Genomic DNA, 14,726 nt, shown 5'->3' on the forward strand with positions numbered 1-14,726 from the left:
GTTGCAGAGAACAAAACTTTCTGCAAGTGGATGCCCTTTTATAAATGTGCACAGCAGCTGACAGATGCATACACACACTCCCCAAAAAACATTGACATCACTAGATTGTGTTGAAGAGCTATCTCAAAATGGCAAAGGGAAAATAATGTTTATAGTTGAACTTCCATCCCTGTGATGTTCTCATGGCTTGTTGTTTGTCTTTCTACAAATAAATAACTTTATTGAATTCAGACAAATAATGTCTTTATGGTATGTAAATGGCAATGTTGTTAATAACCAGTGCAGAAATAAAATAATTCTCGTTTCATGACATCTGTTTCCCCTAAAATTGTGTTCTGGTTAAAAGTTAGTGCATTGGTTCTGTAGGTCTGGTGGGAAGCTCAGCTGGAGAGTCCTTTTGCTGCTAAAAGCTTTAGCAGTGTAAAAACTTCATAAATGAGAATTTTTTTTTTTTTTGATTCTGAAGTGAAGCCTGATGCTGACAGAGAGCTCCCATTGTTTCTGTGGGTCAGCAGTAGTTATTTGATGGGTCTTCCCTGTTTCTGAATTCAGCTTTGTGATCTCCTTTTCTCTCTTGGAGCCTCCTGCAAGAGACAGGCTGCAGTTTTCTGTGCAACATCTCTCTCACCCTTCTTGGTAGCGCTGTTCTCTCTGCTCACCCATGGTCATTCTGGCATATTTCTATCTTGAAACAAAAGCTTATGCAAAGGAAAAATAAGGTAGTGGGTATGAGAAAGACTTACTTTTTCCAAAACAGAGTGTTTTTGTGTGTAATACTCTACAAATTTTTGACAGACTGAAGTTATATTCAGGCTTAAGTATTGCTTTATGACCTAAACCCTATTCTGGGTTTGTGTCCAGTTACGTTCCCACAAACTTCCTGTGTGACCCTGCATCAGGCATTTCATTTCTTTGTCCCACAGTTTCACTTGTGAAGCGAGGAGAATAAGAACCCCGCTCCAACCAGATGTTCTGGGGATGGATTCGTGAGTCCTTGTGGGGTAATGTGGTGCTGGGTCACAGAAATGCTTTTGTGCTCCTGCCTCAGATGTCAGGCTGTCATCTTGGGCTATTCCTCACGAAATGAATGTCTCTCCGGTTTCAGGTTATTGTGTTGTGGCTTGTGTGCTAATGGATTAATTTCAGATGTTTTCAACGTAGTTGGTTGTTCTCTTTGTTTCCAAAGTAGTCCTAATTTATTTAACAGTATTTGCCATTCAAGTCAACTGATTTTAGACAGATGTTTGTCTCTTGTGTTTCAGTCTAGACATCTATGATTTACAATCTGTAGCCCATCTGGTGAATTGCCATGGGAATATGCTTATTTTCAATGCTTGAAGTATTGCAACATACCCTTTGCAAGTGTTTCTGCAGTAGCAACTGGTGAGCCAACCATCAGAAAAGGTTTATTTTAGCAAAAGAATCCAACTTGTTTGTTCAGATTAGGGCAGGAAAATACTCCATTTCTCTTCAAGACAACAACAACAAAAAATGTTCCATTCTAAAATGTTGCCCATAAATTGAAACTCTAGAATGATATGTGGGTCTGGTTTAAAAAAGAAACCAATCCCACCTGGGAAGGTTGAAGAACACCAAGAGACCTGAAGAATGCATCTTGTCCATCTCTGTTCTTTGTGGCTGAACAAATTTACTTGTCTAACCTTTTTGAAAGACTTTAGTGAGCTTTATATTGTCAGAGTTTCTTGTAACTTGTAAATCTAAACATCATCACTGCAGAGTACAGTTGCTGGTTCTTCATCACTGGTGTAGGATAGACCTATGCTTTAGGACTGTATCCTTGTCCCCAGGTGCTTTCTGCTCCCCTTCCAGCCCTGCAGCAGGAGGAGAAGCTGTGGATGCACCAGGGGAAGATGTGCCAGTCTACTAAACAGCCTCTTGACCTTTTCTGGACTCTTCTCTGCTTATTAAATTAGTGGAGTGTGATGAACCCCAAAACCAGGGTGCAGGGTGGCAGGTGAGGAGTGGGACAACTCTTTACACTCTCAGGATGACTCTCCCCAAATGTAAAACATTTCATGGTCGAAACATCAAACATTTAATGTCTGAAAAGCTATTAATTCATAGTTCTGTGGTGGATAAAAGTGAGCATTTAACCTGACTTCCTCTTGGAATTCAGTTGCAATAGTATTGTGGTAGCTCTGGACAGGGCATGTTTGGTGCAAGGGATAGTTTTTAGTTAATTTCCTGTTTTTATGAGTTACTGTATTATTTCTAGAATATGCCCCAAACCAGAATACAACATCTGCGAGACAGACAGTGCAAACGCTGCTGAGTAGGAATCTTGTGGTTCTTACATTAAAGCTGTTGTTTAACTCCAGGTTGGATGTGCTCGAGCCTCCCCGCTGTGTGTAGCAGGTCAAGTAGCAAACACGGGTAAAATAAACGGCTTTCAAGAGTCTCCTGTGTAAACAGCAAAGGTGCCGTCATGTAAATAAGCCAGAAAATGCTGGGAGAGCTGTCTGCTTGATGCGTCTGGCACAGATTTCTGAGTGGCTTGATTTGATGTTTGGTTCAGTGAGTTTGTCTGCACATGTTGAAAGCATCAGTCAAACCCAGACTGGAGCCTGGCTGGTACTGTCAGGTCTGTGGCTGAAGGTCCAAGGGTTGAATGTGTCATAAAGTGTATGGGATTTGCAGTTTGATGTTAATAATGATCAAGCAATGAAGCTACAAGACACCAGTGTGTTTTTTATAACTTAAATCGATTTTGCATTTCATTTTTAATTACATTTACGGCAAATTAACTTGATAACCTGGGGGAGTGGGTAAAGAACTGCTACATTTGTAGGCTCTCCTAATCTAGGCCCAGGATTTAAAAAAGATGGAAAAAAACCATAAAAGGGTCATAGGAGTTTCAGAAACACATTTTAACTACATCAAAAGTGCTTCAGTCTCCTCTGTCAAACACTGTGTTTGCATCTACAGAATTGACTGTGTTCAGTGGCTAAGCCATGCAGGTTAGGTCTTCAGGCTGATTTTTTTCTTTCTTTTGGACATTTCATTTGCATTTAAGCAGTCATCTGTTGCAGGATCCAGGATCATTTGAAATCCATAGAGCAGTTTCTGTTAAACTTGAGGGGTTAGGTAATGTTTTTTGTACTCTTAAAAGGTGAAAGAATTACTTCATACAGCTAAACTGTGTTGTGAATAGAAAATAACCAGTTAAGGTGCCAGGCAGTGTGCATGGATTGTGGCAGGCATCCTTTTATTCCATCTCTGTGTGTAGATGAGGTTGTCTTGAAAATATTGTCAAATCTGTATGGATAAGCAGTATAAAACTGTGTGCTGCCTTTTTTAGGCATGAGCTGGTGCCATGATGAAGACCAAGTGCTGGACACTTTCCTTACCATTTATCAAAGCACAGGGTTATTGATAACATTATTTTAACTCCTTCCACTGCCGTACCATTGGCACATTGAATGCAGCATGAGTGGGATTTCTTTGTCATTCTGGACTTCTCCAAAGGTATTTTTAAAGCTGTCATTTTATCCCCTCAAGCACTAAGTGTGCCAAAGCTGCTCCTTCTCTTCTCTCTAATGTGGAGCTGCTTTAATATACAAATTTACACTCATTGAAGGACAAAGTATTTGGATCTTGATCAGCAGCAGATTTAAGACCCTGTGTCCTAGGAACTTCAGTAGACACCTGGGAGTTGACTCTTCCTCTGCCTTGTACCGTACGTGACCAGAGTTAAGTCAGTGAATGAATTAGCTCTTGTCTAGGAGAGAGAGTGCACCTAAAGATTGTGGTGATGTTGTATGTGAAAGCTCATCACGTCCTACTTTAAAGGTTTTTTACAAAAGCGGTCTGAACACTTGTGTTTGCTTGTGCTAACGAGCACTTTAGGCTGCGGCTGAAAGGTTGGGGAAAAAGCTCACCACAGCTCTGCTGCAAAGGAAAGATGAATGGAAGCATCCAAGATTTTTTTTTTTTTTTTGTTTTCCTTGTCATCACCTTGTTTGGTCCGTAAGCTGCTTTGAGAATAACCAAGTGGAGGGAGAAAGACACGTGTTCGCTCACATAGAGAGCCTGTTTGTGCTTGTTTCATTGAGGAAATTGTTCCGGAACAGCTGCTATCCATGTGAAAATGCAAACCCTTGGGTCCCAGCCAAGGTCAGCAAGCCCTGGGTCATTTGTTTTAGCAAAGCAGGCCAATTTGCCCTTTAATTATCTCTCCTTTTTGTTCGGTCACACCTCTTGCTCCATAGATTCACTTCCTGAGAAGTGCCCCGTGTGAAAGATGTTATATCAGTTTTGCTGTGAATCAGGGGGAGGCAGAATATTTTTTCATGGGTTACTTATAGCTGTTAAGCTTTATAAATATAGTGCACTTATTGCCTTGGATTTAATTTTCCACTTAGCTAGTTCAGTAGGTTCTTGTTATCCAAAACATTCCGGATTCTTAAATTTCCAAAGTAAAGTGCAAAATCACTACATTTCGTATGTTTCTCTGCTAGTGCAGGTATTGTGGTGTGAAAGTGTAAGTTGTACGTGTTTGCTGGAAACAGAGCTGAGAAGGTCCTGAAGTTGTGGGAGTTTCAGTGACTGCTCTCAGAATGGAACTTTATACGAAGTCTGGTTGGATTTGCTTTTAGTATGCAAGCAGTCACTAGAAATGTCGAGGTAAAACATGCCCGTGGCTGGGGCTGAATGAGCAGAGCATTCTACAGGGGACATAATTAGTAATGGAGAGAAAAAAGCAAAACTCTATAAGCACTAGGAAAATAGTGTAGTTAAAATGACTTTTTTGCACTATAGTGTTATGTGGAAAGAAAGAAATAGGAAATATGTGTTGCTATAGCTGGAGGAACTGAAATACCAGATTTTGGCTTCTGAAATTTAAGGAAAAAAAACTGATTTAAGTGATCTTTAATGCATGCATAAAAGGTCACTTGGGAACAAGAGGAAAGCATACTTATTCCAAAACTGGTTTTATACAAGAATTTTGAAAGTGTCATGGTTTGCGACCAAGGCTATAATTAGCCTCGAAAACCTGGGGCCAGAAGTTTCTCAATTATGTTGTGACATTATTCCTGAAGGAATAAAAACGACCAGAAGAACTGTCAATTTCTGTGTGACAGAAACATCCTCTTGCAGGGAAAGAGGGAGACGGAGGTGGAAGGGAATTCTGCTTTGATGTGCAACTTCACCCAATAAACCATGCACAAGAAGGAGTAGAATGGTGTTGTCATTTTCATTAGACTGAGTGTGTGTTTTTTAAAAGGCAATAGATTTGCAGAATCCTTTTGGTTACCTGAAATGGTTAAAATAATCAGCTTCCATGTGGTCAGAGGAGTGACAGAGCAGCACAAAAGGCAGAGCATGTGGCTTGGAAGAGGAGGACAGGCTCTGACTGGGGTGTCAAGCTGTTAATTATCTCTGCCACAATAAAAGACTGAGTGACTTCTTTTATTGTCTGTTAATTATTAATGTGTTAGAAATAGGAAAACTTTGTGCTCTGTCATCTGGGCACTAGTGGAGTCTCTCACCTGCCTGACTACATGAACTGCAGTGCCTTCAGCCTGGTGGCTCTTTTGCTTTTCCCCTTATTTCAGAGGAGCGGGAATCATTTCCTTGCACCTGTACTTTAGATGGAGCCAACCCCAGCATTCTGGGGCAGCCCTCCAGGAGCTGATGGAGATGTGCTGGATTCACAGTGAGGGACCTCGAGGTGGAATTTGGTCTCTGGCTTTGTCAGCAGAGGTGGCCAAGCTCTGCTGGCTCAGTTTCATTAGGCACTCAGGAGACAGCCTCTGCTTGCTAACAGGTTTGAAAAGTATTAGAGCGAGCTCATTTCGGTGTGCAGCATCTGTGTTAGAATGGATGGACTTTTTCTCATTAAAAGTAAATTTTATATTGAACCACGAGCTTCAATTAAAACTTGAAAAGTTCTGATTCCCAGGAGTACACATTATTTATATCCGTCCTGTGAGTACAAGCAACTGAGGAACACCCTTCTTTAAATTTCTGCTTTTTAACAGTTCAAAATGATATGAAATAACCAAAAATACTGAAAACACTCCCCCCAAAACAAACAAACAAACAAAACAAACCCAAAAACCAAAACCTCAAAAAAACCAAACAAAAGGTATTGCTTTCTTTTAGTATTAATTAGAGAACTGTTTGACTACAAGAAGAGTCTTTAATAATTGCTGGGACTCATCATGCTGTGGAGGTTGGGGTCTGTATTTCACTTGCTACTGCTTGAAGTTGTTTTGATACCCTTGATGAGAGGAATGCATTAATGTATGCTAAAGTCATTTGGCTAACCCTGAAATCAAAGTACTGGAAACAAAATCTAGCTGCAAATCACCAGGCTGTCAGTCTTCTAAGACCTGTTACCCAAATGACTTTAACAGTTTGTGGGTCATGCACAAGGTTAAGGCTCATCTTGCACGGTGCACGTTTTGATGATAAAACACAATATTATTTCTTTTTATTGGAGTGGAAGTGTTACAGTCAACAGTATCGGTGTGGGAGTTTGATTTCTTCCTGCAAGTAGATCACTAGTCCATATGAGCAGCTGGCACAGGCTTTGGAAGGACAGATATGAAGCATTCTGAGCAAAGTACTTCTTATTTGTTGTGCAGTCTTATTTGCTCTGTATGTAGAAACTCCAAAACTGTTCCATTTTTAAGTTTGCTTCCAATTCAGAGTAGCTATTTTCGAGAAAGACTGGCTAAGGTCAATACAACTATAAGTAGGCAATGTTTTGGAGAGGGGGTGAAGCAGGTTATACATTAAAGTTTCATTCTATTAACCAGTGTTTACATGTAACATTTAAATTATTGTCTACTTAAATGGTGAACTCAGGATTTTTTTTTATTCTGTAGTGACTTTTCTTGCAGTTTTTCAAGTTTGAGAAATCACTGACAAGGAATGAGTCAGTAACTGTTAACTATTCATTTTACCTAGTCTCAGGCATGTTCTATCTTGAAGAATTGAACAGCTCTTGATAATCCAGTGTGGATTAAATCCCCCAAAAAGTGTCACTGTGTGTTCACCAGTATTGGCCATTACATATAGATGTACATTTATCTATAGCTATACTGTCCAGCTTACTGTGGAGTGAAACTTGGCAGTGTGTACAGACCAAAGTAGATTCTGAGAGAAATAGAAAGCTATATTCCTCCAAAGAAATTTGTGGGAATGTTTTTTTATAAGGAAAACACATTTATTCAAATTATATTTCTGTAAAATTCCTTCTGAACCAGTTGTCACTTCATATTTTTGATGGATTTAAATAGAGCCATTTAGATGGCAGCTCCTTCCCAATAATTGCTTACTGCTCAGGCTGAAGTTTTTTCCATTGACACTAAAATTGTTGGCTGTCTGGGGAGACAAATAGTGTTGAAAGGGCTATAGAGTAGAGGGGCAACCCATATGAGCTGAATAATAAGAAGTAATAACTTCTTTCCCCTTTCTGGGCTTGTAGTATAGGTAAAGTTCCCCACTTAGTTAAGTATAGAGAAGAATTAAGTGCAGCAGACCATGCACCCAAACTATTTAAACTCCGGAGTTTCCATGCACTTAATACACTTGATGATGAATTACCATATTTCACATCTAGATGTGAGTGGTAAAATCTGTAGGTGCTGATTGGACTATAAATAACTGGATAGTGAAAACAAAACAGGATCAGAGGAGATAAAAATAACTCAGATGGATTCCTGTGTGTAACTTGGGTTTTGAGAGGTGGGATGTTCTGCTGATTGAACCATGAGGAGCCTGAGGAGTATAAAAATGCAGATGGAGAGGGAATGACTGTGCTAATTTAATGTGGACTGGTTTTGCTAATATCAGGCAACAGACTGTGACTCACTTTGTTGTAGGGGGTTTCATTAGATTTGTCTGAATTTTAGGAGCAGTCACTCCTACAGGCCATTAGGTACCATCTGTGCCTGAAGTCCTTCATGTGTTTTAGTGTTCAGCTTCCTTCCCTAGAACGTGATATGGTTTGGAGATGTGAGATGGCTTCTCCATGAGAGAAGGTGATGAAGTTACCTCTTGTGTTGTTAGTCAAAGCTAAAATTCAATTTGCAGTGACAAGGAGCAGAGTCTTGCTGAGCTCTTCTCAAGAGTTTGGTCATGGGGTCAAACGGGCTAATTAACAAGTTAATGTCAGATTTTAATATGTAATAAGGAAGGAATGAAAATAATTTTTCTTTTCAAAGTAGTAAACTCTAATTGCAAACATCTGTCTGATGTTTGAGGGGGTTCATTTTACTGACAGCTCTGTGTGATGTTCCCGATGTTAATGGGTGAATCAATGAGCAGCCGAGAGAACTATTTCCATTTTATCTAGACACTTTCTTTTAGCTGTGAGGCTCCTTTTGCAAAAGCCCAGTGGTTATGGCACTTGCTTTGTTGTACTTGTACGCAGTGCTTCAAAATGGAACTTGCATGTTCAGGGCTGGATTTCAGAGTGGAAACCATAAGCTTCTTGCTTGTATAACCACATTCCAAGGTTAGTCTGAATAGCTGAGATAATGAATTTGGTCTTTGTGCATTCTTAAATAGATAGATAGTTTTTCACATATGTGATTTTTTTTTTTTTTTTTGCTACAATTGGATGCTTTCCTTGGGAGCTGCCTAATTCCAGGCTGCACAGTTTCTGCTTTGTTCCCTGCTCCTGTGCCTTCGACAAGAATAACTTAACCAGATTTCAATATAGGAATTGTGGGCTGCTAAAGGACATATTGTGTTACTGCTTAATGCTGTATAAGTTGATCAGTGGGTAATATAAGGTCTATGTTTTAGCTGTTTTATGATGAAAATATTATTTCAGCAGAATATATGGTAAAGTCGTTGAACAATGATCTTATTCTCAGAATGATGGCGCGAGGCATTTTCCATATACCAGAAATTAGTGGAACTGCTCATTTTGTTATTGCAGGCTTCAAAAATAAAGCTATTTTTAGTCTTTTTGAGCAATTATGCTATTTTTTTACTGAAAAAACTGATATATTATTACTCTCTTTCTGTCAGGACCAGCAGAGGTTCCCATGATGTCACCCAATGGATCCATTCCCCCTATTCATGTGCCTCCTGGTTATATCTCACAGGTATGTCTCTGATGCATATGAAAACAATAGCACTGATCCAGATTGAGAAGTCTACTTGGCTGAAGTTTAATTTAGATTGTTAATGAAAATGGTAGTACACATTTTGACTCCTCTTTACTGACAGTACACACACGTTTGCACAAGTAACCATGTGTGTGCACCTTCACACACTGGTATGTGTAATAGATTTGGTTTTTTTAGCACTAGCAAAAACTCTGTACACAGATTGAGCCCATATGTGCAACTTTCCTCCTTTGTGAGAGGGGGAGAGAACTCCACGTTGTTAGATGACACCTTAAGTTCTTCCTAGTGGAAGTGAGAGAAGGAGCCACTCTAGCTATAAAATATGCTGTTGATCCTCAGTATTTTCTTAGTAGAAATCTTGCAGCATACCAAAATCTGGGGGTTTTGGTGTGTTTTCAAGAATAAATGTGATTTAATTATTTATTTATAGAAAAATGGAAAAAGCTTTTCACAGAGCTGTTGGATTTTGGAACTCTTGGACAGCTATTGCTCTTCTGTGTAAATAACCACTTCAGATTACCAGATTGTTTCTGTTCCTTCCATCTTCTGCAAAGCTTAGGCTCTTTCTGAGGTAAGGAAGAAAAAAAGAAAAAGAGATTGATATAAGGCAGAACAGCTGTGAACAATACAATAAATCCAGTAATTTCACCATTTTTGTTGAGATGTGGACTGAAAGCTTCATTAAAAATGTACAAATTATTTCAAATATCCTTGATGGATAGCATAAGGACTTTTGATACATATATTTTGGCATCTTGTTAAGCAGAAGATAAATGATGTCCTGGAATCTCTTCCCCTCCCCAGGAAACATGTGAGCTTGTGTAATTCTGAAAAATTGTAGATGGCGTCATACTTAAATCCCACAAAATACTGCAATCACTCTGTGGTATTTTAACTTCTGAACAGAGTGAAAACATGCTTCAAGTATGGAGGAAGTTGTTTGCCAGCCTAGGAGAGAAGGCAGCACCACAGGGTGGTCCAGCTCCTCAGTTATCCCAAGGGGAGTGGTTGGGGTACATTTTGACAGCATTTGCTGTTTAATACTAATGGGCTCACCTAATTTAATATAAACTGACCCATATCATGCAGAGGTTTTCCTAAAGATTTATTCTTCTTTTGAAATAACTTCTAACACCTTTTTAATATTAAAATGTTTATACCCCTCCGCCTCTGTGCTCAGATAAATGGTTGGGGATAATTGGAATGCCTTCCAAACCAGAGGGATGAAAGTCTTCCGGCTGTATCTCTGTCTGAGCCCAGTTGCTCTGTAATGCTTTTTGTGGGGCACCATAATAATTCCACTAAAAAGCCTTTAAGTAGTTTCTTAGCCAGAAAAAAACCCAACCAAAAACCCTCTTATGAAGCAATTTTTCCAAGGAGCTGGAAATATGTTGTAAACTTTTAGGGGAAAACTCTGTATTTGGTGCTTTTCAGCAGCAGAATGTGTTTTACTGTGTGGTGAGCAAGCCTCTTGCCTTTCAGGCCTCCATATGAAATAGTAGTTGAAAGTCTGTAGTAATGAAATTAGTACTTCATTGTAGTAAATGTCTCTGCCTTATTTGCTCTTGCTTTTGTCTCTTGCCTCATAGTTAAAAATACTGTTTTATGATAAACAGAGAGAACACAAACTTAAAATGGCAGGGGAAAAACCATAAAGCAAATTAATGCACTCTGAGATACCAATTGAAATATATTTGATTTTTGGTTTGATTCGTCCCCAAAGTGTACATCTAAGAGTCAGACAGAACAGAATACCCCTGTGGAGAAATAACAATGCCTATTAAAAAAAGGCATGGAATCTTTTACCATTTTGTTATGCCAAACCTGTTGGAGCTGTGATTGTTAACCCTAAATATTACCTGAGTTATCAAATGACTACAACCCTGGGTTAACGTGGTTCTTCGTTGCCTCTCCAGTACTGGGAGAATGATCAGCGAAAAGTTGGCAAGAGGATGTGTGTGCCCTGCAAGTACAAACATAGTTACACTCTGTTTCTAGACTTCAAGGACCATATTAAGAGTTGGACTAAAAGCTGGGTTTGTTGATGTTAAGGAGATGTTCCCAATGACAAGGCTTAGCCAGGGTGGGAAAAATTCCAGGAAAAAAAATAGAAGACAGACACATACTACCAGTTCAAATCTTTCTCGTTATGGTTTTGCTTTCGAGGACCTGTTCTATGCAGCCACTATTTTGCATTTCCTTTTCAGCAGACAAACCTCTGTGCACCTCTGGCAGATAGGAACTATCAGACCAGAGTTCATGTCCCTGCAATTCTTTGCGGACTAAGGGTTAGTTAAATATAGATGTGAGAAGTTCCTTGCTGTGCTCTTGGTGGATAGTATCGCTGGTGTAAAAGGTGGTTGTGAAAGGTGACATGGTAGAGGAATCTATGTTAAATGCTGCCATGTCAACAGTTTTGGCTTCAACTGCTGAATGTTGAAGGAGCAACTCCGATGACTTGTCAGGAGCCAGACACAGGCTGTTAATGCCCATTCCAGTTCTGAACTGTTTCCCTGTTGCACATGCTGGGAGCCCACTCTGCTGGAAGCTTCTCGTCATCATGGTCTGTGGCCTGATGCCTTCTCTGGCTCCCAGGGTGCTCAAGCTCCCTGGCGTCAGCATATTTTAAAGATTAAAGGTCATGGTTTGTGTGCTAAGCTGTTACATTTGGTGACATCCTCATGGGTTGTTGTTTCTGCTTTTCACAGTGTACATTTAGGAGAAGGAAAGGAGGATTTGGAGTGTTCTAATAAGGAGAACTAGAAAAATGGAAATATCAAAAAGCACAATCGTGAACTTTTTCATTTAATGCTGTTGCTAAGGACTGCTCTCTCCAAAATGAATCTGGAGCAATTCCACTGGAGTTTGAGGAATTACTTGCATGTAGTTGGATATGAAAATCTGGCTTGAAACTCCACTTCTGATTTTATTTACAGATATTTTAATATGTAGTGTCTGCCACAGATATTTCAAGACTAAAGGACTAATTTACTGGTTGGAACATGAGATGCACATAGAGTTGAAAAACCTCCTTTGGTCAGGAGGCAATGTTGGTGTTGTATAGTCTGACCTGTGCAATTTGAGCCCCTGTCCTGTGGTTCAATATCCCTGCATCAAGAACATGGCATTTGACATAACTACAGCAGAACTTCTAGACAGAGGAATGTCTTTTAAATGACATCCAAAATGGTAGAAAATCTCTCACATCCTTGAAAATCAGGATTTCGGTCTTCGGTACATCCTCTACCCTAAGGGAGATGTTCTCCTGCAAAAGCGTATTTGGCCAGAATCAACTTTTAGTCACAAACTCCTTGTTTTTGTGTGGCTTACTGCTCACAGACCTTTTCTGGGTTTTTTATAGACTGCAATCAGTCAAGACATCCTTTAACAGGAGGACCCTCAGTAAAGCTTTGAACCCAAGGAAGGTTGTGCAGTTCTCATATGGAGCAAACCATAAAGTTATTATCTTTTTAAGTTGATGAGCATTGGTCCTGAAGAACTGTATCACTGTAGATTTAAAATACCCCAAACATGCTTGCCAACATTCTAGATCTTCATCTGTGTATTTTCCAGGTTGAAGGTATAGATTTAATGTGGTGTTTGATTTAATACTGATGGATGCTAAAGATAGTGATGCAAACTTGCCAGGACTGGCGTGAACTTGGATTGGCATCCTTCTGAAATTAAGTGAATAAATAAAATGTTGACATCCAAGTTCCTTGTGGATGAGCTCATTCTGTACTGTTTTCTGGTACAGATTGATTTATGAATGAAGTTTCAAATTAATTTATGAAATTCCTGAAGTATTGGTTGTGGTCCACCCAGTGGTAATGCTCCAGATGTCCTTGCTGAATCTAGCACACTGAATTTAAGTGACATAAGGGTTGTTTGGGTTTTTTTTGAAAGCAAGTGGAAATTACTTGCATATTACCATATTAAACCCATTCAGTAAGTGTGTGTTACAGAATGAGAGTGGTCGTATTTCTTTAACTGGATCTCACAAAATATAGGTGTAGTTTACCTGTGCACAGTTAGCATGCCTGTCTTTTTCCTGCGAATGTAATATTAAATTTCAGTAGAGAAAGATGAAACAACGTGGAGTAGTGTGATGTACTTTGAATACACGAATTATCTCTAGTTACTACAGTGATATCTTCACCGGAAAAAAAATGACATTTAAAATGGCATTCTCAAAATGTGGCAACCAATGGGGGAGGCAATTTTATTGTGTGTGAGTAATGTTAACCCAGACTGCCCTGAAAGATCATCATCTACCTCACGTAGCAATTAAGCTCCCTAAAATATGGGAAAAAAACCCACGCAGAACTTTGCTATAATAGTATTGTTATTGAGGTGGCATGCCAGTTACACCAGCAAGCACAAAAAATACCAGCAAAAGACAATTTACCTAGTAACTGCTTGAAAAGAATGCAAAATAGTGAAAGTTTATATCTTGGTGCCAGATGACCAGAGTTATTTGTTTTCTGTAAATATAAACTGCTAAAATTAGTAATAGCAATTTTAATATTCCAGTTGCATCTAGAGACCTCAGCAGGGATTAGAATTTCATTGCTTCTTGGCACTGAAGTAGAGACAGTTTAGCAGTGTGTTTCCTGATGAATTTATGATCTTTGTGACAAACAGCTTTAAGCAGATACAAGAATTGCGATTTCTTCTTTAAATAGCAAAGTTTAACCTCTCTGCTAAGTTATGTTATTTTCATTACTGGATCAAAACTGATTTTCTCTATCTTTGATGAATTGAGAGACTGTTGTCTTCCAGAATGGCACTATCACAATCTACTCACTGCAGGTTTTACAAATCAAGGGCTATCTACAGTCCTTGTAGCTACCTAATGTGTATAGTGCATAATAAATCAGATTACCAATTTTATGATTTGTTAAGGGCAATATAGCATAGATTGTATGTGCAGCTTCAGAAATTTACACATATTTCTGTAATTATTAGTTTAGAGAGAAAATGCCTTGTAGAATAGGGAAATAAAGTGGTTTTTGCAAGGTCCTCTATGTTTTTGTGTTCATTTGTAATGTAGGCACATGGAATAACAAGAATGCTGTCAGTATTCACAGCCTGGGAGGAAGCAAATAAAAGATATTAGTCTTGGCTTTTCGATGAAAGTAATTTGGAAGGCTGGCTATCCTTTGAGTTGGACTAGGTGGTCATTGTAGGTCCCTTCCAACTGAAGTACTCTGTTCTATCCCTTCATCTCTGGCTTTTCTCTCAGTACTGCTGATATTTTATAGTTTCCATCTAGTAGGATAATTTCATCAGAAAGGTCTTTGACAGGACTGTGAGCTTTGCTCCCTGCTTTATAGATGATATTTCAGGAAACTGAAGCCTAATAATTTTAAATATGGTTTACATTATGTGCTACTCGGGCAATAAGTTTTCTGTCTAAATCTATTCTTTAACATACTCATCTTTCACTAGAGCACAAAATACACATGTAACTGGTCTAGATGCACAGATAAGAACTTGTAAGCCTGGAAGACAGGAATTGTCTTTGAGATTTGGACTAGTGAAAACCATGATGAAAACTTTTCACATCAGGATGTAGGAACTTGCTGTCTCAATTAAATTACAGCAAGATCTGAG

General features: G+C 39.0%; 1 protein-coding gene across 4 annotated transcripts in view; it reads left to right on the forward strand.

Annotated features, from left to right (window-relative positions):
* Positions 1-14,726, forward strand: part of FNDC3B (fibronectin type III domain containing 3B) — a 191,235-nt gene that overhangs the window by 84,576 nt on the left and 91,933 nt on the right. For all 4 annotated transcript variants that reach the window (XM_032697955.1, XM_032697954.1, XM_032697953.1 and 1 more), the window contains exon 4: positions 9,010-9,086. In XM_032697955.1, the coding sequence (XP_032553846.1) occupies positions 9,010-9,086 (77 nt within the window). The remainder of the gene's footprint in view (positions 1-9,009; positions 9,087-14,726) is intronic.

Source organism: Chiroxiphia lanceolata, chromosome 10 (genome assembly GCF_009829145.1).
Source record: "Chiroxiphia lanceolata isolate bChiLan1 chromosome 10, bChiLan1.pri, whole genome shotgun sequence".
Taxonomy (NCBI): Eukaryota; Metazoa; Chordata; class Aves; order Passeriformes; family Pipridae; genus Chiroxiphia; species Chiroxiphia lanceolata.